The sequence below is a fragment of the Wolffia australiana genome, chromosome 1 (assembly GCF_029677425.1).
Source record: "Wolffia australiana isolate 7733 chromosome 1, ASM2967742v1".
Classification (NCBI taxonomy): domain Eukaryota; kingdom Viridiplantae; phylum Streptophyta; class Magnoliopsida; order Alismatales; family Araceae; genus Wolffia; species Wolffia australiana.
In genome coordinates this window covers 15,783,646-15,805,197 of record NC_135835.1, presented here as the reverse complement: position 1 = coordinate 15,805,197, position 21,552 = coordinate 15,783,646, and the positions used below count along the sequence as shown (strand labels likewise).

The 21,552-nt window shown below is 41.5% G+C and overlaps 3 protein-coding genes across 3 annotated transcripts; 2 read left to right on the top strand and 1 right to left on the bottom strand.

Annotated features, from left to right (window-relative positions):
- Positions 1–1,910: 1,910 nt before the first annotated feature.
- Positions 1,911–11,835, bottom strand: GYRA (DNA GYRASE A). Its single transcript, XM_078581655.1, has 27 exons — positions 11,340–11,835; positions 10,598–10,667; positions 10,457–10,522; positions 10,048–10,149; positions 9,331–9,375; positions 9,159–9,257; positions 8,980–9,066; positions 8,274–8,344; positions 8,046–8,154; positions 7,904–7,966; positions 7,541–7,606; positions 7,224–7,312; positions 6,548–6,596; positions 6,109–6,195; positions 5,953–6,046; positions 5,350–5,420; positions 5,148–5,237; positions 4,828–4,953; positions 4,585–4,742; positions 4,435–4,516; positions 4,096–4,260; positions 3,907–4,008; positions 3,675–3,811; positions 2,637–2,757; positions 2,498–2,552; positions 2,318–2,417; positions 1,911–2,238 (listed from the first exon to the last, which is right to left on the bottom strand). Exons 1-27 carry the CDS (start codon positions 11,726–11,728, stop codon positions 2,127–2,129), a joined length of 2,805 nt encoding a protein of 934 aa, XP_078437781.1. The 5' UTR covers positions 11,729–11,835; the 3' UTR covers positions 1,911–2,126.
- Positions 11,836–12,777: 942 nt separating this feature from the next.
- On the top strand, positions 12,778–16,635 carry LOC144708375 (Glyceraldehyde-3-phosphate dehydrogenase-like family protein). The gene is made up of 12 exons (XM_078581643.1): positions 12,778–12,922; positions 13,090–13,240; positions 14,286–14,363; positions 14,455–14,570; positions 14,688–14,741; positions 15,019–15,106; positions 15,196–15,288; positions 15,372–15,412; positions 15,524–15,577; positions 15,675–15,838; positions 16,122–16,191; positions 16,312–16,635. The coding sequence occupies exons 1-12, from the start codon at positions 12,827–12,829 to the stop codon at positions 16,435–16,437; spliced, it is 1,131 nt and encodes a 376-aa protein (XP_078437769.1). The 5' UTR covers positions 12,778–12,826; the 3' UTR covers positions 16,438–16,635.
- Positions 16,636–16,867: 232 nt separating this feature from the next.
- LOC144708366 (uncharacterized) lies at positions 16,868–20,640 on the top strand. The gene is made up of 4 exons (XM_078581631.1): positions 16,868–17,540; positions 19,246–19,536; positions 19,851–20,141; positions 20,422–20,640. The coding sequence occupies exons 1-4, from the start codon at positions 16,904–16,906 to the stop codon at positions 20,544–20,546; spliced, it is 1,344 nt and encodes a 447-aa protein (XP_078437757.1). The 5' UTR covers positions 16,868–16,903; the 3' UTR covers positions 20,547–20,640.
- Positions 20,641–21,552: the final 912 nt, after the last annotated feature.

Here is a 21,552-nt window from a genome sequence, read left to right as displayed (position 1 = left end):
TGTCCCTCGTCCTGGCCCCTTCCTTTGTATTCTTATCTGAACGAGGGAGTGGGACTAGAGAGAGAAACAACAACACAAAAACTCTTCCTTCCTGGTCTAAGGACCTAGGGTGCCCCCCTCTTCCCTTGCAAAGGGGGAAGAGGTCAAATGGGCCCCCTAAGTGGGTCAACAAGGGGGAATCTGGTCCATTAGGGGGGCCCTTACATAATGGGCCCCCCATTACAAAGAAAAAGGAACATTAAAAACATAAAAGAAAAGACAAAGGGACAAGAGAGGGGGTCCAAAATGACTGAGGACCCCTCCCCAAAGACGACAAAACACGGACACGGGACGCGTCGCAGTGCGACGAAAACAGGACGACGAGAACATAAAAACACAAAACACGACAAAGAAACGGTGAAAATCAAAAGCAATAAGTGAGCATCTTCACCCGGCTGTTGATGACGATGGCAGGCAGCGCGGACAACGTCGTTGATGATCCTTGATGGCGTGTGCCATCAAAACCTATCAATTGGGTTAAATCAATCCTTAGTTAATTATTCTATATGTTGATATATTTCATTAATAAGCTTTGCCAATAATTGTTATTAGGACACTACAGTTATTAACAAGAATTATACATGGGCCTAGAGGAACACACGCACAAGGTCATGAGGCCATTGGTGGATATATTTTACCTTTTAGGATTTTTGAGAAATACTTAAGTTGTTTATAAATAGGAAAGGGCACTCATTTCAAGCAACCAGGCCAGCCAGATTTGAGAGCCCCTCTCTTCCTCCACTATCTTCTCCTCTCAACCAAGGAGAGTGTCATCATGGTGAGAAGATCTTCAAGATTTTCAAGAATAGTTCAAGAAGTGGAGATCTAAGCCCCTAGTGATCGCACAACCATCTCTATTTGAAGGTAGAGAGAGTCAGCATCTCCACCTGTTTCACCTCATCTCTAACAAGTAATCTTTTGAATACTAAACTAAATAATTGGGACATAGTATAAAGACTTGACCATATGAAAATAATTTTTCTGATCACCGCTAGTGCGTTCTTTAATATGCTCATTTCAATAATATCATCCCCAGATCAGTTCATTCCTCCATCATGGGTAAGATCATCCTTATCAATTTTTCCACTTATCTCTGTCACAATCTATTGGAATTCTTCTTGGTGTTTCCTCCCTTAAGCAGCCTCATTGACCATCCACCTTGATTTTACTGATAGTCACTAAATATATTCATCAACCCATTTAAGAGAGTTATCATCATAGAATTTTAAATATATGACAAGGATGAGAAAACAAACTACTACATCATGGGGAAAGGTCCAGATTTGTGATACTAGTCTGGATTTGCTGTGGGTACTGAATTATCTCTTTACTTTTCATGGGAAAGGAAATGGAGTACGCTGAGATGTGATCTACCAACTCTGGACTTGATTTTACCTTAAGTGTGGAAAATCTCGAATGGAACATTCAATTACTGTACACTTGAAATGTACAGTAATCATCTCTTAAAAGTATTATGCATAATGTCTTTTATTGATCATTCAAATACAACTAAGAGTCAGACTTAATGAACAAATTTGAAGCTCAACATCGACCTTCATGCAGGCTGATACTGAATTTCAGTGGCTTTTATATCTTGAAAACTATGGAGGCTTTGTTTTGTTCATTTGAATCAATAACTGAACAGTGTTTGAAGGAACAAAAACTTATGGAGGCATTTCTGCTCACGTCAGTTTGGCAGAAAGCTTAGTCATGACGTCTGGGATATCGACGATCAAGAGCCAATTCTGACGATTTGCTTGTAGTTTAGTGATGGCCTCTGTATAGATAAGCCAGCACTTAATGTCTGCCAAAGACTAATATCAATCACGTTCATGAATCTGATAGACTAACTGGACTTGGAGAAGACCAAATGAGCAGAATTACAGAGATTAGTAGACAGACAGTTATGAAAGGCTGGTTACTGCAGAGATAATCCGTTTCACCTTACAGCATTTATTTTGCTGCTCACTCTAAGTACCAAACAAAAATAACTTACTCTGCATGTGTTCTTTGCAAAGACCTTAGTTAAAAAGCCCCTGTGATGCAAAATTACATTTAGGCCCACTCTCATTCACTGCTCTGATGCACTATGACGAGGCCTCTACCACATCATCCTCATCCTCATTGTCTCCAGAGGAAGATATCAAAGAGGCTGAGAGGATCTTCCCAGCGTGCTCCAGCCGCATAAGAATGACCCCTCTGTAGAGAAACAAAACCGGATTATTGACCCAACGTTTCCAAATATTTGAGTAAGAACACCAAAAAGAGGAAATTGTACCTGGCGAATCGCGATTGTATGGAAATATCTCGAACCTTGATCCTGTTTATCGTCCCACTCTGACTGACTAGGACAACTTGCTCCTCGCTCTCACCATCATCTGAACAGTTTGTAGTAGATGAGTGAAATGATAGACAAGAAAACTGGCTTAGAGAAGAAAGTCAACGAAGTCAATGGAACCTGATAATGAGAAGCCCACAACAAACACAGCGGCAAGAGAATGCTCCGAGGGAAGCTGTTTTTCAAATTTATTGTAAATGGATAATTGAATTTTGTATTTTAGATTTTCAAAAATTTATGTGAATCGAATAGCTAGTACCTTGTAAGCAATGCACCCCCTTTTGTTGAATCCAGACATCCGGAAACTGCTAAGAGGCACGCGCTTGCCGTTCCCGCTTTCAGACACCAACAGAAGCCAAGGGGGCCCAAGATCCTTGCCCCTTAACAATAGAAGAATTTCCATTGAAATAAATAAATGGCATAGAAAATTAGGAGCGGGAAAAGCACTGATATACGGGCTGCTAATAGGATCACATTGAAAAATTCACTTAGATTGAATAGCCCTAATTGTGATCATGATGTAATTAGATCAGCTGGATTAAGCTCAGACCAAGTCGTCTGCTCCGATTAAGAGATCTATTCCACAATTGACAATTGATCAGTGATAAGTCACAAGGGAGGACATATCAAAGCAAGAGAAAGCGTCAAGCCTCGATCGTACATGACAGCTATGTCGACATGTGCGGACTTGAAATAAGGTGAGGGAAAGTCTATTTAAAGGTAAAGGAGGAGACAGTGTGGGCATCGAGAAGTTAGTTATGCCAAGTTCAGAGCGGCAGGAGATTCTCCTAGCGCTGGCTGTTGGAGCCGATTCAGACGACAGCTCTTCTCATTCCCTCTTCCCAGGAGTTCTATCATTCTATCTGGTTTCTTATTTGGATTCTCAAACAGTTGTATCCCGCTTTCTTGGTGTTGGTTGCCCACGGATCTTGAGATATTTTTCCTATCTGGTTGAAGGGATTTATAGCATTGTCTCTATTGCGAATCCTTCAGCTGTTTATATTGATCTCGCAACTTGCATCGTCATTTATCAAATATCCGGTGAGAAGGAATTATCAGTATCTTAACAATCAGCCAATTTGATCTGATCAACCAATAGAATCGGGTGACCAATGGGCCCTCCCGGGAAATCAAATTTCAGACTGATAAAAATTTGACACGTTGATAAGTCTGGGCATTGATCTATCTAAACTTTTTGATTGAGATCCCGTTTCAGACCAATCAAAAATTGACTTGGATTGATTTGACCCCTACACCAACACGCCCAAAACAAGATAGAGCAAAGATTGAAGCTTACTGGGATCCATGCTCATTGCGGGCCCTCTCCAGGTCTGCACGCACATTAGCAGGAACAATATCCATTGATGCCATCTTATCACCTTCTCTAAGTTTCATAGACATAACTCCTCTGGTGGTTCTTCCAATCACACGAAGCTGGGAAAAAATCACAATCGATAGCTGGAATGACTAATTGTGTATACAATCAGCAATAAATTAGCAAAAAACAGGGATGAACATGGCGTCATTACCATGTTGCATGAGTTTACAATAACCATTCCTTTCTGAGAGGCAATAGCGATGAGATCATCATCAGAGCAGCGCCGTACCCATTTCAGCTCGTCACCTGGAACCTGCAAAATACCCAAGAAAATAATTAAAATAATGGGAAAAGGAAAATAATGAGAAAAGGGTAATGAAGAGGAGAGCAGCGAAGCGACCAGCTGTATAGCAATAATGCCTGTGGATCGAATAGCCGAGAAAACGTTGAGGGAAACTTTCTTGATATATCCATTCACAGTAAGCATCACCAAGTACTGATTTTCAAGGAATTCGCTGACAGGTATGACTGAGGTTATCCTCTCTCCCTCCGAGAGTGACAGAAGCTGGATTCCATCAAAAACAAAAAACGTAAGAATAATTGTAAAATTAAAGTCCCGCAAAAAATTATGAAAAAATACCATAAAGTAAAGTGTGAGAAAAAAATACTAATAAATTCATAAAGAAAGAAATTAACGGCTCATCCACTCATTTCCAAATTTAAGAAGGTAAAGATGTACCTGGATCAAGGGCATTCCAGCAGCAGTGCGTGTGCATTCAGGTATCCGAAATGCACGGGCTGAGTAGACTATTCCCCGATCACTGGAACATTGTAAAATGTTGAACTAGGTTGAGGACAGGAAACAAACTTCGGAAAAAGAGAGATATACCTGAAATATAGAATGTGATCATGGGCTTGGCACACAAGGAAATCGGACATTGAATCGTTCATACGCATCTTCCCGACTGACTTTCCAATAGTCCCACGATTCTGTAAATTGAAGCTGTTGGGTTTCATGCGTTTTATGTATCCCTTCTCACTGAGAGCCTGAAGCAAATGGAGACATTACAATCAGGCCGAAAGTCCAGATCAAAAACTCGGCCCAATTCATGAAAGGGGAAGAATTTTGCACCAGAAGCATGACTTCATTTGGGATAACATCGATGTCATCAAGCTGACTCCCATCTGAATCTTCTAACACAGATCGTCTGGGAGAAGCAAATTTATTCTTTATTTCAATTGCTTCTTGCTCAACCACCTAAGGAATTATGTGTTAAACGGTACACGAAAAAAAGCTATAGTACAAAGAGAGAATAAGATTAGAATCCCATATCAGACATTGTGTCATAGTCCACATTTTTTCTCTCATTGTAAGCATGAGCAAGCTGAAGAAGTCACAGAAATCAGCTCTCCGCAATTATACCAGCTATTTCTACGGATGATTATGATTACCTGTAATACCAGCTTTTTATTTGAGAGAAGCTCATTTAACTTATTTATTTGCTCCGTCAAAGTCTGACTCTCTTGAACGAATTTTCGGTTCTGCAGGGAACACATATATCAGAACGCCATTAACGGGCCAACCAAAATTCACGCATGAAATGGTATGCTGATACTTCTTGAGTGAATTTTGGATAGAGTTAACAAAAATTACCTCCAGAGAAGTCAATTTACTCAATGTTATGCCGAGTAGGGCTTCTGCCTGCTTCTCAGATAATCCCAGCTCTGCAGCACAAAATGTAAATACTGAAAATGCATCCCAATTTCATAGGAACCTTCCGTTCATGCCTTCTTACAGAAGAAATTAACTGATTTTAGAACAATGACTACAATAAATACAAATGGCAAACGGGTTCTCATTACAAATTTAGGCACGAAAAACGACATTACTGGATAATAAATACAAATGCGAACCATATGACTCAAGCTAATATTATCGGTCGACAAAATAATAATGTCTTTCCAAAGAAAATCCTTTTTGTCATTAGTTTGATGTCTCGGATTAACAGTTGAAAATACGAGTATAATAACATTGATACAAATTAACTCAGTCCCAGGTACTTGAAGAACCAGAAGGAACATGAATAATACATAAAAAATGTGAAAAAAAGCCACATGAGTATTCAAAAGTATGAGGTTTGAAGAATAAGTCACTGAAATTTTAATAACTTTGAAAGGAACTGTATTCATAAATAAACTACTAAGTTCTTAAAATCGTCAAGCCAAGCAATCAAAAATAAAATGGGAAGACGTATACCTTTCGTTAGAGCAGTTGAAGCCATATCATGGCTCGATGTCTGTCTGATGATTTTAATTACGGCATCCAAATTTCCAAGGCCGACAATTATACCCTAAAAACATGAAAAACATCATCCATTGACTTAACTAAAGCCATCAAGGCTGCATGTCATACCTCGACAATGTGTTTGCGCTGCAGTGCAGCAGAAAGTTTATGCCTTGCTCGCCTCTCAATAACAGAGCACCTAAAGTCCAGGAAAGCCTGCAATCAAAAAGGAAAACCAAATTTCCAGGTCCCACAGTGGAAAATTGATGGCCCGAAGTGATAAACGAGATTTGCTAAGATCAAACTGTTGGTTGCGCTGCAGTGCAACAGAAAGTTTATGCTCTGCTCACCTCTCAATAAACAGAACATAGGCAAACCAATCCACTTGCTTATATATTAATATGCAACTGCATGAAAATAACGACGCCATGTGGGCACGCATAATTTAAAATTACAAAACCAGGGACTATGACAAATCCACAGTTAAAAAAAACATACAATACTGAAGCAGACGCAAGAAAAGAACGCGCAGCATAAATGGCAGTGCAACAGAATTTCTGTAAATTACCGTGAGCATCTCCTTAAGACCCATAAGCTTCGGTTGACCATCAATAATGCTGCGGGAGATCAAGAATCAAGTTACAAAGAAAGCGTTGATATCAATTGACATGAAAAAATATGGTTGGCAAGCATGAATGAATATTTCGAGAAAATTCGTTGAGGAAACGGCGCACAAAAAAGGGACATGTTTAATTACTATAACAAATGTCGGCTACAAAGTTACAATAGACACATTGAATTTAATCTTAAATGTAATTTAAAGATGATTAAACCCAGTGTCAATTGTTGCACCAAAATATGAAAGACAAAACAAGAAAACAATCCAGAGCCAACAATGGAATATCTTATTGCGCACACTTATCTAACCTTTGGTTGTTGATCGTGTTTATTTTTTATTTATTTTAAAAGAGAAAATATTTCAGTCAAATTAAATATTATGGAATTTCTACACATCAATTATCCATCTTAATTAGACGAAAAGGGCATACCAAACATCAGAAAAACAAAATTTCAGATGCTATTGGTCCCTGACTTAAGTTATTTTGAACATTCTTAACATAGAGGGAAAAGTAACCTAGAAGACCAACAAGGGTATTTCAAGAAGAGAAACCAACTGGCCCGACCAATTGAGCTGAAAACGTGGAAGAGTTCAAGGCAAGAAGACCTTTTAAATTGTGACTCACCAGACCATATTGCAGCTAAAACTTGATTGGAGAGATGTCAGACGAAAAAGATTGTTCAGTACGATGGATGGGTCAACACCTCTTCTCAGCTGCAAGAAGAGAAAGGAAGCAAAAACTTGAAAAGAACAAAAGTATATTCACACAACGAACCACGTTGATATGCATTTAATTTGGTAACGAACATAAAGGAGAGATGTCCTAGCCAGAGATAAAATGAAGCATGACGTCATGTGTAAACGAATTAACCTCATCCTCTTACTTTTTGTTTTCAGATACTCTAAAAGGGAGCTGATAAAAGTAGAAAAGGAAAAACAAACCTCAATCACTATGCGCATCCCAGTACGATCACTTTCATCACGGATGTCACTTATTCCTTCTAATGTCTGCAATTGAAATTTAAAATAACAACATCAAAACACTTTGATTATTCTGACGACATGTTTCATCATAAAATTTGCACTTAAGCCTGAAAATTTTTTTAGTATACCACAAGAATGAAACAAAATTAAAAATACACTGTTAAAACAACAGGAAAGATGGTACAGTATTTTTCTGAATAAAGAAAGGTAGGCCCAGTTCAATAGAACAACGTAATGCGTTACTGTCATGAAGTTGGCAGAAAAAGAATGCTAAATTACAGGATAAAAGGGAAGGGAGTAAAAATTAGATAGAATTATGACCTTTGTCTCCACAAGATCAGCTATTTTCTCCACCAATGCAGATTTATTGGTCTGGTACGGAACCTACAGATTTATCCAGAAAGTCATAAATATGTATAAGACAGTGTAATCTCAAGAGCAATTAATCTTGACAGGATTATACCTCCTTGATGATTATGGCAGATCGTTTAGTTTTTGCATCAAGAACTTCCACTTCAGTTTTTCCTCTCACAATTATTCGTCCGCGCCCATTTCTATATGCTTCTAAGATGCTTCAGACAAAAAATTATCAGCGATATTAGCAAACGGAATTGTGCAAAATATTTCTTCATGCAGTAGTCGAGTTCTCAAGGAACCTCAGAATCTAGGGTTTACAAGAAATACTACACACCCAAGATTGCCCATAATGAGTCCCCCAGTCGGAAAGTCAGGCCCTGGCATGTGTTCCAATAATTCTTGCAGCTGCCACAAAACAAATTAGAATCAGCAGGATACAGTATGACCAAAGTGTTTCAGAGTCATGACTAAGACATGCTTTCATTAAGTGTAAAACAAGAGAAAGAGAAAAGCTTGATAGAGAGAACTATGGACAAAAAATGATGCAAAACTGATAAATAGCATCTTATAAGTTGGGGAAGGAAGAAAAAAGATGGCAAAATGCAGTGATAATTTTAAAAAAGGAAAAATTCTAAAAATAGTTATTGGACTCACGTACGAAATGGAGTTCAATGGTGGAAAGGATCGTCAGACTGAAACTCACAACGCCTATGAAACTCACATCAATCACAGCTTTTTAAGATCCCCGAAACCATGTTATGAGTGGTTTAAAAGTAGCCACAATCATTTAAATAAAAAAGAAGCATAAACGTAGTGAAACTGAGGTCTTATAAGAACAAAGAGAAAAAGGGAAAAATAGGATCATCAGTGGTTTCATAACTTCCAAGTCGGCTTCTTAAGCTTAAGATGGCTGGAAATATTTCCAATCACCAGTAGTTTTAACAGATCAAATAAACCCCACTACAAAATTTTAAGTACGTCCCAGTATTATTTTGTAGGTACAAACGTTTTAAGGCATTTGAATATTCGATGACTCTTACAGTTGCATTTGGGTTCCGAATTAAAGCTGTAAGTGCGTCCACAAGCTCGCCAAGGTTGTGAGGAGGGATATTTGTAGCCATGCCCACCTACATTCAATGTATATATCTCAGTTCAAGCTCAGAGGACAATGAATGTTTTATTAACAAAATGTAAGGGATACTCTTCCAGTGAGTTATACCGCAATACCAGAACAACCATTGAGTAACAAAGTTGGAACACGAGCAGGCAAAACTGATGGCTCTCTTTGAGAGTTATCAAAGTTTGGAACAAAATCAACCTGAAAAAGACATAATCATAATATAGTAACTTTCAGGAAACATCAAAAATAAACAGTAGAAAGAGCATGTTACCGTGTTCAGCTCTAAATCTGCTAGTAGCATGGCTTCTGAGAGAGGCTGTGGAGTTTAAAACAAGTTATTTTTCTTAAACTGGTCACCGAGCAAGTTAAATTAAATAAGACGCAACCCACAAATTAATGAGGGCATAAATAAAACCTGCAAAGCTAATACCCTTTGTAGGAGAACATATATGTCATTCACTAATTCAGAAATTCCTAGAAGGCCACACCCGTAGGGGTAGTGTTCTTGGAGCGTTTTCCTTCTTTTCTTTTTTTACTTCTCAATTTTTTACAGAGCCATCTGTTCACTAATCTGCCCGTTGGACCAACCCCAGACACCCTGCACACTGTCTGTTGTCTAAGGTTGGATGCCGATTGCTACTCACCAGACTACAAACTATGCCATGAACACTATGAGATGGACTGAATCTAAAATCGGAAATTTTTTTTTTTACCCAACACTGACAGCAGAGCAATCCAAGTTGGTCAACCGTTGTATGACATGTGCATATAAGCAGCACATTATAATCACACGAAATAAATCATCTGGGTAGAAGATAGGTTCAATCGAGATATTAAAACGATAGCAGACAAATTCGTATAATATTTTAGTCAAGAACGCGCACATTAAAAGACATTAAACGGAAAGTACATGGAATAATAGGAACAAAAGAGAAATTCCACAAATGAAGAATGAATCCGATATCTTCTCTAAACGGTAGGGACTTACTTCTAATTTGCATTCCGTATAACGCATAGCAGCAGGAGGGTCCGCATCAATGGACCCAAAATTACCATGCCCCTGAATGAGAGGGCAACGCATTGAAAAGTCCTGAAAAAGCAAACGGCAGAGGGAACTTAGAGAAAGAAATTTACACAAAACGTAAAGGAAAATGTTTTCTTCGTCCAAAAAGATTAATTAGTCTGTAAGATGTCTCCTTTCCACTGCTGCTAGTCCTAAAATAAGTGAATCTGCCAGCACTGTCTAATTAACGAGTGTCAGAGGGACTCCATTAAACAATGTCATAAAATGAACAAGTGAACCTAAAAAGCGTTAGGAAAGAATTATCAAGTTAAAGTACACGGAAACACATTAATTCGAACACCAAGTATTCAGTCAAAAGAAGAGTAGCATTAACCTGTGCCATTCGCACTAAAGATTCATAGACGGCTGAATCCCCGTGAGGATGAAATTTACCCAGCACCTGTAGTCATTCAAACCATCAGGCACGCTATAGAGACACGGTAAAACAAAAAAAATATGAAGGCACTGAAGAGACCTCTCCAACAACTCTTGCGCATTTCTTGAAAGGCCTTCGGGAGGAAAGACCTAGTTCATGCATAGCATACCTGTTGACGATAAAAATGGTTGATTAATTCACGGTGCATCAAGTTTAAAATGTCCCATACACCCTCTTGGGAGAAAAATAATACTTCTTTAATAAAATGGGACAAGTGAAAATTGGATTTTTTCTCTTCGTATTGAGGTTAAATTGTCAGTTAATTTTAAAGAAATTGGTCCTAAGCTCGACGTAACAAGACATTACATATGAAAGAGCTGACAACTGAATTTTCCCATCAGTGTGTATAAGTTGGGAGGAAAAAAATATATGAAAATGGATCCCTAGATCAAGTTGATAAGACACATTTTGTATAATACAACTGAAAACTGGATTTGTTTCTCCTTGACGGGGATAAGTTGTCTAAGAAGATTAAGGAAATGGGTCCTATGCCCAAGTTAATAAAAGATATTACGTACGATAAAACTGAAAACTGGATTTTTCTCCTAGATATGGATAAGAAGATAGGAAAAATTAATGATATGGGTCTGAAGCTAAAGGTGATAAGACACAATACGTAAGATACAGCTGAAAACGATATCTTTTTCTCCTTGGGGGAGGTAAGATGACAGGAAAAATTAAGGAAATTGGTCTTACGCGCAAGTTAATCAGATACATTACATAGGATAGAAATGAAACAATAATGATCAAGTATTGAATTACAAACCAACTGAAAACTCACAAAATTCTCCTGTGCACGGGCTTCAATCCATCCCTTACGTCCGGCAAGGCACGTCCAAGAAGTACAGACATGGCATAGGCCATATAAGCATCCGTCGCCTCCTTATGGAGCTCGGTAGGCATGATTCGGCCATTACTACCATCCGATTTCTCTTTCACGACAAGTCTCCCATTACCTCCATCCCCAACTTCCTCAGCTTGCCCCTCCTTCGCCCCAGAAGGATATTCCTCCTTCTCTCTTCTCTTCGCAGCCAAAGGCCTGATTGTTCTACGAGGTACTGAACGGAGAAAACGGAGGTCCCGCGACCCATACCAAGAACCACGCAACGATGAAGGCAGAAGAGGATGACAGAAACGGCAGCGCGCAAGAGACGAAGTAACGCGAAGCATGGCTAGCTCTACTTCTCGATTGAGCTCCCCTTCTTCATGCTTCCGCCATTACTCCTCCGTTGAGCTCTCTCAACCTCTGTGGTTTTACCTGAGGTTTAATTCTTCTGTTCTAGCTCGAAGAACCCTAGAAGAAAACAGTTGAGAAGTCCGGCCCATTAAATGTTATTGGGCTTCGCAACAGCAGCCCATTTCGTTGACAACTGTCGCCAGCCCTCGATAAACTTTACAGCTACATTCTCTTTTTCAGATATTTATCTTTCCAAAAATTGATTTCTTAAGCCGATAAAAATGCTTTCTGACGTGGCAGCTTTGTCGGATGCCCAGTCGGATCTAACCAACAGTTCACTCGTAATGTTATTAACTATGAAGGGCGTTTCTAATTTTCTACTGCCGAGGCGATAAATATTTTCCGACGTGGCAAATATTGTCGGATCTTGCGTCGGTTCAAGGAAGGTTTTTATTTAGTTATTTGTTGGCTATTTCTGACGTGGCAAAAATTTTCCCATACCAAGTCGTTTAAGTTGTAATGTTTTTTAATTTAGTGCAAGTTATTTTTACAATCGACACGTGGCAAAAATGATTGGATATTCAGTTTTAATGTTATTTATTATTCTAGGGTGTCTCTATAGAGTGCGCGATAAATTTTGGTTTAAGCAAGTTTTCGGGTGTAATCATTATTAATTACTCAAGGGTATTGCTGACGTGGAACAATTGTCGGTTCTTGGAGTGATTTAAGCAAGGTTTCAGACTTTCAGTTGTATTGTTATTTAATTAGTAAAATTATTTTCTGACGTGGCAACATTGTCGGATCCACTCGTAATGTTATTGATAGACGACGCTATAAATATTTTCTGACGTGGCAAAATTGTCGTATCTAGGGTCGCTCTAAAGGAAGGTTTCAGTTTCAATGTGATTTAATGATTGAAATGTGTTGCTATAGACGATGTTAATAATATTATCTGACGTGGACAATTATCGGTTTAAGCAAGATTTCTGTAGTGATTAGCTGTTTAATTATTCTTAGAGAGAGGAAGAGGGGCCGTGTTAGCGTATAAATGGGGATAGCTGAGAAAAGCAGGCCGGAGGGGACAGGGAGAGATGAAGAGAATACCCATCGTTGTAGCAGGCTGCGGTGGAGTCGGCCGACAGCTTCTGGAGCACATAGTCAATTGCAGAGCTCTTCACTCTAAGCAGGTACTTTCCTTCTCAACTCGTTAGCATCTTTTTTTTTCTTCTTCTGATTTGTTTTTTCAGGCCTCGGCGGTAATTCGGCCTTGTTTTTCATTTCTGTTGCCCATTTTTGAAATAATTTTGGTGTTGGAATTTGTTTCTATGAACGATCGGAGCTGTTCTTTTGACAGGGATTGGCTCTGCGCGTAGTGGGAGTGTGCGACAGCCAGTCGATGCTGGTGACGAATGACATTTTTGCGGATGAACTGAATGACGATGTCCTAACGCGAATTTGTGTTGAAAAGACCCGCGGTTCTTCTCTTTCGGCTCTTGGGGATATCGGTAAAGCATGCGATTATTAAAAGCGTAGTGTGACATTATTTATGAGTATTTTCCTTGGCGAGACCTTGGTCTTCTTTCTGTTCGTTCCGGATGGAGCTCAGAGTGACCGTCATAGTCCTTCGGGTTATGGATGCTTTGATGATGAATTATCATTAAGTGAAGTGCAATTCTTTTGAACTATTAGAACCAAATTGGGATTTAATTCTAAGCGAATTCCCAATTATATAGCTCAAAGGACTACCCGACTGAAGCGATTTATCTTCTTGCATCTATTGAAATTTTCTCGCTCCAGATTTTTCCTCTTCGATCTCATGAACCCCTCGCCGGAAAAGTCTTATTTCTTTTCGTGTTGTCAGGGATGAACTTCGTTTCTTGTTCTTCTTTAGTTTTACCGATGCTTATGAAAAGGTGGTCAGATTTCTCTCCAAATTACAGAGTTCGAAAGAATTCTATATTTCGTCCGGATTCTGGGCACGATGTGTCTTTCTTTTCCATGAAGAGAATAGTAGGAATAGCTTTCGTTCCTCTCTCTTTTATCAGTGTTTGGTCGCAAAATGATGTTGAAGGAAGTGGATATAACTTTAATAAATGAGGCACCTTCAGTGTTTTATGCTGCTAAAAGGGACATTGTTCCATTTCAACTCTTTACTTATTGATCGATGAACTGCATATCCAGTTCTATTGAGAAATTCGTTTGATCGGATCTTTAGTTATGTTTAAAGACTCGAAATAAAATATACATTTTCCAGACAGTCCCCATGAAAATGTTTTTCTGATTAAAATTGTTGCTCTGATTTGAAATTTTAGCTGTATTTTGCCTGCTACAGTCTTCCATCGATGCCCTTTTTGTAGGACACCTTCTCTTCGCATATGGGTGAAAGCTGATGAGAAATTCTTAATTTTCTTATGCTCTCTTCTTTCTTTTCTTGTGTTAAATACTGCATGTCAAGTATTGATGTTCACATGATTCGAGCGAGAACCTAGTGAAAAGACTAAATCATGGACTAGTATAAATTTAAATATTAAATTTATCCTTCAATTCCAGATGACTGCCAAGTTTTCGATTATAAGGAGGCTACCATGCAGGTTATTGATATTGCTGGTCTTCTGGGAAGATCAACAGGTTAGTGAAACAAATATATATTCCTATGCCCTTTCTTTTGTTACTAAAATTTCTTCGATATGCTATTTTTACTTTTCTTTGTTTCCCCTAGGTTTGGTCGTCGTCGACTGTACGGCCAGCTCTGAGACTCTAGAACTGTTGAAGCAAGCGATTGATTCTGGCTGCTGTGTCGTTCTGGCAAACAAGAAACCTCTCACTTCGACAATTGTAATTTTTGTCTAAGCATTTAAGTTCCAAGAACTTTTTAAATAATTTTTTTGTATTATTGATGGATTGCTTGTACTATCAGATCTTAACCCGTTGTCTTTATATTGTTCATCGCAGGAGGATTATGAAAAATTAACTGCCCACGTGCGACGGATCAGATATGAATCAACTGTATGCCTCGGCGACCAGTAGTCTCTTTTCCATCTAAATTCTGTTGTTTATTTGGTTGACAATGTGACGCTGCACTGCTTTCATGCGCGAAAAACGAATTTCCTGTCGATTCAGGAAAGTTGTTTATCTAGAGTTTTTAGATGAAAAGAAAAGTCCTTCGTAAAAATTTATTCCTGTTTTATCTGCACATCCCTTTCAAAATGTAATTATGGCCAACATCTACTTAGGCGCATTGCATATCAACATGAATAACGACACGTGCCTCACATCTACACAGGTTGGGGCAGGACTTCCCATCATTGCCTCTGTGACTCGTGTTGTCGCCTCTGGAGACTCCATACTCCGCATTGTTGGGAGCTTGAGCGGTAGGACTTACATTGGCAAGATTAACATTGTAATTTATTTTATGTTATTCGTTTGATCTTTTTATTTTCTTTAATATGTGAAATAACAGGCACTCTTGGATACGTGATGAGTGAAGTGGAAACAGGAAGGCCTCTAAGTGAGGTTGTCCGGGAAGCAAAACGGCTTGGCTACACTGAACCTGGTTCGTTTCTTTTGAGATTCAACTTGTTGTGTTATTATTGATTTTTTCCGTTTTCTTTTAATTTTCTCTCCGTGTATCTTTAGATCCACGGGATGACCTCAGCGGGACAGATGTTGCCAGAAAGGTGTGCATAATGACGTTCATAGTCTTTTCTATTGCTGGCTGCTTACAGATGATTAAAATTCAGTTGTTGGGTTGATTCATGCGACTAACCATTGTATGAAAAATAACGTAGGCATTGATCCTGGCTCGGTTAGTTGGATGGAAAATTAATTTGGATGACATCAAGGTAAATTATGGTATATCATTTAAATGCCACTAGTCTCTATATTGCAAAATTACTTATTATAATCCTTTTTTCCATCATCGTTGTTATTTTCCCCAAGGTGGAAAGCTTGTATCCAGAGGATATGGCACCCGGCACACTGTCGACAGAGGAATTTCTTAGTAACGGTCTTCCGCTTCTTGATAATGATATCGGAGGGAGAGTGAGGGCTGCCTCTTTGAACGACAACGTCCTTCGCTATGTTTGCTTCATTGAGAACTCGAGGTTCAATTTTCTCACCCACTTCCTAATTAAGCTTCCTGGAACACCCCAACCTCCACCTACTCCCCGATTCTGTTTTTTTTTAAGTAGCTGGAAATTATTTTTTTATTTTGTTCGCTGTAGAATCTGGAAAAGCTAGATTAATCATATAACCATGTTTTTAGCATTCCCTTGGTTAGATTGAGTATTGAATCTTAAGCATTATATTGGTTTCTCTTTTAGTATGGTCGGGTATTTATTAAATCTTGGTAGTTTCCATGTGCTGCTCTCCTGGCAATGTATACAGGGTCGAAGTTGGCCTTCGGGAGCTACCCAAGTCCTCATCCATCGGACGTTTAAGAGGAAGCGACAACGTGGTATGCTCATCTTTTTTTATTAATTATCAAATATTCAAAGAAAATATTTCGAAATTCAATTATCCTATCTGCATCTCTCTCCCTAACACTTTTATAAAAATGTCTGAAATTTTATCGCAGGTGGAAATATACAGCAGATGTTACAGAGAGACCCCTTTAGTAATCCAAGGAGCTGGTGCAGGAAACGACACCACCGCCGCCGGTGTTCTTGCGGATCTCGTCGACATCCAAGATCTTTTCAAATGACGGTACCCGCGTCCCAAACCTCCCACACTCTTGTTCATTTTTTTTCTTCTTTTTTGCTTCCTTCATTCACAGTCTAAAAACATCTGTATCCGGGTCGCGCTCTTTGTTTTTCCCAGAGGCAGCCGGCATCCCCTGAAAAATCCCTTTTTCCCCCAAATAAATGCACATTTATTGCGCCGTTTCGAAGCGGCCCCCTAACCCATCCCCATAAACACCGCAAATCCGCAAAACTCCACTTCTTTTTAGAAAATCTGATCCGAAAGTGAAAAAACCCAGCAAACTGAAATCACTAAACTAGGAGTAGTAAAAACTTTGAAGGATAATTAGGGGAGGATGGGGACGGGGCCGTTGGGAGCAGGGAAGGAACGGGCCTACACGTGACCTGGCGGTTTAATGGCGATGCCAACCAAACCAGCGAAGCTATAAGCCAGTCGAAAGACAGCCGATCGGGCTACTCCAGCAGAGGATGGTGAGAACGGCGCTGCTACCAGCGGCGCTCCTCCTCCTTCTCGCCGTCGCCGCCGCCGCGGCGCCGGCGCCGGCGCCGAGCCCCTTCGACGACCCTTGCTTCGAAGTTGTTACCAATAACCTCACCGCCTGCTTGGACTACGTTGACCCGGCGAACAAGACCGCTCCGCCGGTCAACAGCGACTGCTGCCAAGGCGTGGGGGACTTCATCGCTCGCAGCCCGCAGTGCGTCTGCTTCTTGCTGAAGCCCGACTTGGCGGACTCGCTGGGGCTGCCGCTGGACCGGGGGAAGGCGCTGAACCTGCCGGCGCAGTGCAGGAAGAAGATACCCACGGGCGAGCTGGAGAAGTGCTTGGGAAGCGGGGCCTCGCCCGCGGCGAAGAGGTGTTTTCCGGCCGTGGCGGAGCAGCTGATACCGTGCCTGGACTATGTGGATCCCAAGGGGAATAAGACCGCGCCGCCGGTGCGGGGGGATTGCTGCCGGGGCGTGAATGGGTTCCTGGGCAAGCACCAGGACTGCCTGTGCGCGCTCATCAACGCCGACCCCGCCGCCTACCCCATACCTCTCGACCGCGCGAAGGTCCTCACGTTGCCCCGCGCGTGCAACGCCACGCTCCCTTCCATCAAGTGTGACGGTGGGTGACTCTCTCTCTCTCTCTCGATCTCGATCTCGATCTCTCTGTCTATCTCTATCTCTCTCTCTCTTTCTCTCTCTCCCTCGATCTCTTGAGACCCAGCTGTCTCTCTCTCTCCCTCCCTCTGTCTCCCTCCCTCTGTCTCTCTCGCTCTCTCTCTCCCGAGACACAGCTGTCGCTCTCTTTCGACCCATCTGTGTCTCTCTCTCAGTCGACCCATCTGTCTCTCTCTTTCATTCGACCCATCTGTCTCTCTCTCTCTCGACCCATCCGTCTCTCTCTCTCGATCGAAACCCATCTGTCTTCTCTCTCTCATTCGACCCATCTGTCTCTCTCTTTCATTCGACCCATCTGTCTCTCTCTCTCTCGACCCATCCGTCTCTCTCTCTCGATCGAAACCCATCTGTCTTCTCTCTCTCAGTCGACCCATCTGTCTCTCTCTTTCATTCGACCCATCTGTCTCTCTCTCTCTCGACCCATCTGTCTCTCGATCTCTCGACCCATCTGTCTCTCTCACTCGATCGAAACCCATCTGTCTCTCTCTCTCGATCGAAACCCATCTGTCTCGCTCTCTCACTCGATCGAAACCCATCTGTCTCTCTCTCTCTCGATCGAAATCCATCTGTCTCTATCTCTCTCTCTCGATCGATCGAAACCCATCTCTCTCTCTCTCTCTCTCTCTCTCTCTCTCTCTCTCTCTCTCTCTCTCTCTCTCTCTCTCTCTCTCTCTCTCTCTCTCTCTCTCTCTCTCTCTCTCTCTCTCTCAACCCATTTGTCTCTCTCTCTCATTCGACTCATCGGTTTCTCTCTCATTCGACCCTTCGGTCTCTCTCTCTCTCGAGACCCATCTGTCTTTCATTCAACCCATCGTTCTCTCTCTTTCTCGTTCAACCAATTTCTCTCTTTTTCTCGTTAAACCCATCATTCTCTCAATTAACCCATGTCTTTTTCATTCCACCTATCCGTCTCTCTTTCTCATCCCTACCCATCTATCTTTTTCCTGGTATCATTCGATCCATCTCTCTATCATTATCTCGTTCAAACCATCTTTATCTGTCTCTCGTTCATCCATCGGTTTCTCTCTCATTCGACCCTTCGGTCTCTCTCTCAATTAACCCATGTCTCGTTCATTCCGCCTATCCGTCTCTCTTTCTCATCCCTACCCATCTCTCTCTTTCCTTGTATCATTCGATCCATCTCTCTATCGTTATCTCGTTCAAACCATCTCTCTCTGTCTCTCGTTCATCCATCTCTCTCTGCCTCTCATTCAACCCATCTCTCCCTTTGACTTATTCATCCCATCTCTCTCTCTCTCTCATTCAGCACATCTCTCTTCGTCTCATCCTACCCATCTCTCCCTTTTACTGATTCATCCCATCTCTCTCTTTTACTGGTTCAACCCATCTCTCTCTTTTTCTTAACACCTCTCTCTCCCTTTTTCTCATTCAACCCATCTATCTTTTTCTCTCATTCACAGCTCATATCTCTCTTTTTCTCACTCTATCAATCTCTCTCTCTCTCTCTATCTATCATCCTTCGACGATACGGCCCTCTAGTCGGGAGTGCAGGCAACGTTCCTAGACGGGATAACAAACAGAAGGGGAAGGATACCGATCCGTCCTCTGTCACCTATCGTGATCTCGGCACGTAGACAAGATGAAATCCCTTTGAAAACTTTCTAAACGTTCAACCTTCATCAACGCAGGAGACGTGACCACGGAAGCGCCGCCGAACGCGTGCTTGATGCCGGTGGTGAACAATCTCGCGGCCTGCGCCAACTACGTGGACCCGAAGATCACCAGCAATGCGACGGCGACGCCCAACGGCGACTGCTGCAAGGGCGTCAGGTCCTTCCTCAGCAACGAGACTACCTGCGTCTGCTCTATCATTAACGCTAAGCCCGGCGACTACCCCATCGAGGTCGATCGCGCCAAGGCCTTGGAACTCGCCACCACTACCTGCAGCGCCAACACCTCTCGGATTTCCCAGTGCTTCAGTGAGTATTATTGTTATCCCTATCGCAATACACATCACGTTATCGTTCTCGCATTCAACCCATCTATCTTTTTCTCTCATTCACAGCTCATATCTCTCTTTTTCTCACTCTATCAATCTCTCTCTCTCTCTCTATCTATCATCCTTCGACGATACGGCCCTCTAGTCGGGAGTGCAGGCAACGTTCCTAGACGGGATAACAAACAGAAGGGGAAGGATACCGATCCGTCCTCTGTCACCTATCGTGATCTCGGCACGTAGACAAGATGAAATCCCTTTGAAAACTTTCTAAACGTTCAACCTTCATCAACGCAGGAGACGTGACCACGGAAGCGCCGCCGAACGCGTGCTTGATGCCGGTGGTGAACAATCTCGCGGCCTGCGCCAACTACGTGGACCCGAAGATCACCAGCAATGCGACGGCGACGCCCAACGGCGACTGCTGCAAGGGCGTCAGGTCCTTCCTCAGCAACGAGACTACCTGCGTCTGCTCTATCATTAACGCTAAGCCCGGCGACTACCCCATCGAGGTCGATCGCGCCAAGGCCTTGGAACTCGCCACCACTACCTGCAGCGCCAACACCTCTCGGATTTCCCAGTGCTTCAGTGAGTATTATTGTTATCCCTATCGCAATACACATCACGTTATCGTTCTCGCATTGCACAATAAGCTATCGGTTTCGGAATGCCTATTACGTTATCGTTATCGCAATGCACATTAGCGCCCTGCACGTTAGATTATCGTTGTCGCAATGCACATTAGGTTATTGTTATCGCAATGCCTATCATGTTATCGTTATCGTAGTGCACGGTAGATTTATCGTTATCACAATGCACGTTAACTTATGGTCGGGATCGTCTTTAAGGACTTGTTTTCTCTATGCAGACGCGGCTGGCCCGGCGACGTCGTCTCCTTCTACGCCCGCGAAGGACAAGTCCTCTGCGAGCTTCAAAGCTCCCTCCCTGGCTGCTGCCGCAGTCGCCGTCGCCGTCGCTGCCGCCTTCCTCTGATCTTTGTTTTTTTCCCTTTTTCAGTCCCTCGTTTACTCTCAATTATTCTCTTTCGTTGGCGCCGCCCCGTAAAAGACGTTATCTATTTTCTTTCTTTTTGGCCCGAGTAAATTCAATGACGAAGAGGAGGAAGTCGAGTGTGTCTTGTAATAGTCGCGGCTTTCAATGCGTCTACAGCTGTACGCTTCGGCGGTGGATTTAATGGCTCTCTCACGATGAACATGTTACTGGCCATTCAATGGGTTGAATCACTGCATGGGACAAAAAGGGCTTCTGCCATTTGGCACTCTTACAGTGCTTAACATGTGCAATTGATTAATGCTCGATAACTTTTTCTTCAAACTCCTTGTAGGCGGCCTCAGATTCTTGTTCTCCTGTCCTGGCTTTTGCTTACATTTATTTTTAAAGAATGGAAAAATTTACTGAAAGAGATTCGCTGGGAAAGGATCTATGCCCTTATGCTGTTTCCGTTGAAAACAATTTGTTGATTGATCAGCAGTTAAATATATGGGCCTAGAATTCTCGGTTTTGGAAGAAAAAAACTAGCTGACTTGCATGATCATTGAACTAAGTTGATGATTCAATTTTTGTGCCGTTAGGTAGCTTTCAATTGTAATCGGCTCTTTATTTTTTGGTGGAGAACAGCAAAATTTGATGGTCCCATTTAAGTTGCTAACTTGCAGATTTCGGATATAAAATTACGCTTCGGATGACGATGTTAGAAAACAATAACTACGGAGAAATACCAACAAAGGAATGAAATGGAAATTTCAGAGAATGTTGTTTTCTCTTAAAACCAAAAGAGTTTGTACAGGTATGTATAGGAACAGATGTTCCTGAGTTTATAAAATGAGTGAAGGAATTCAAATGAAGTCCACAACAGGGTGATCATTATAACGTTTAGTGTGCAGTTAAGGTCGGCGACGCTTGGTGTCAAATGGTGACAGATCACGTACGGTCTTGGTCTTTAACAGCCCCCCGCAAGCTCAAGCGTGGTTGAAGGTTG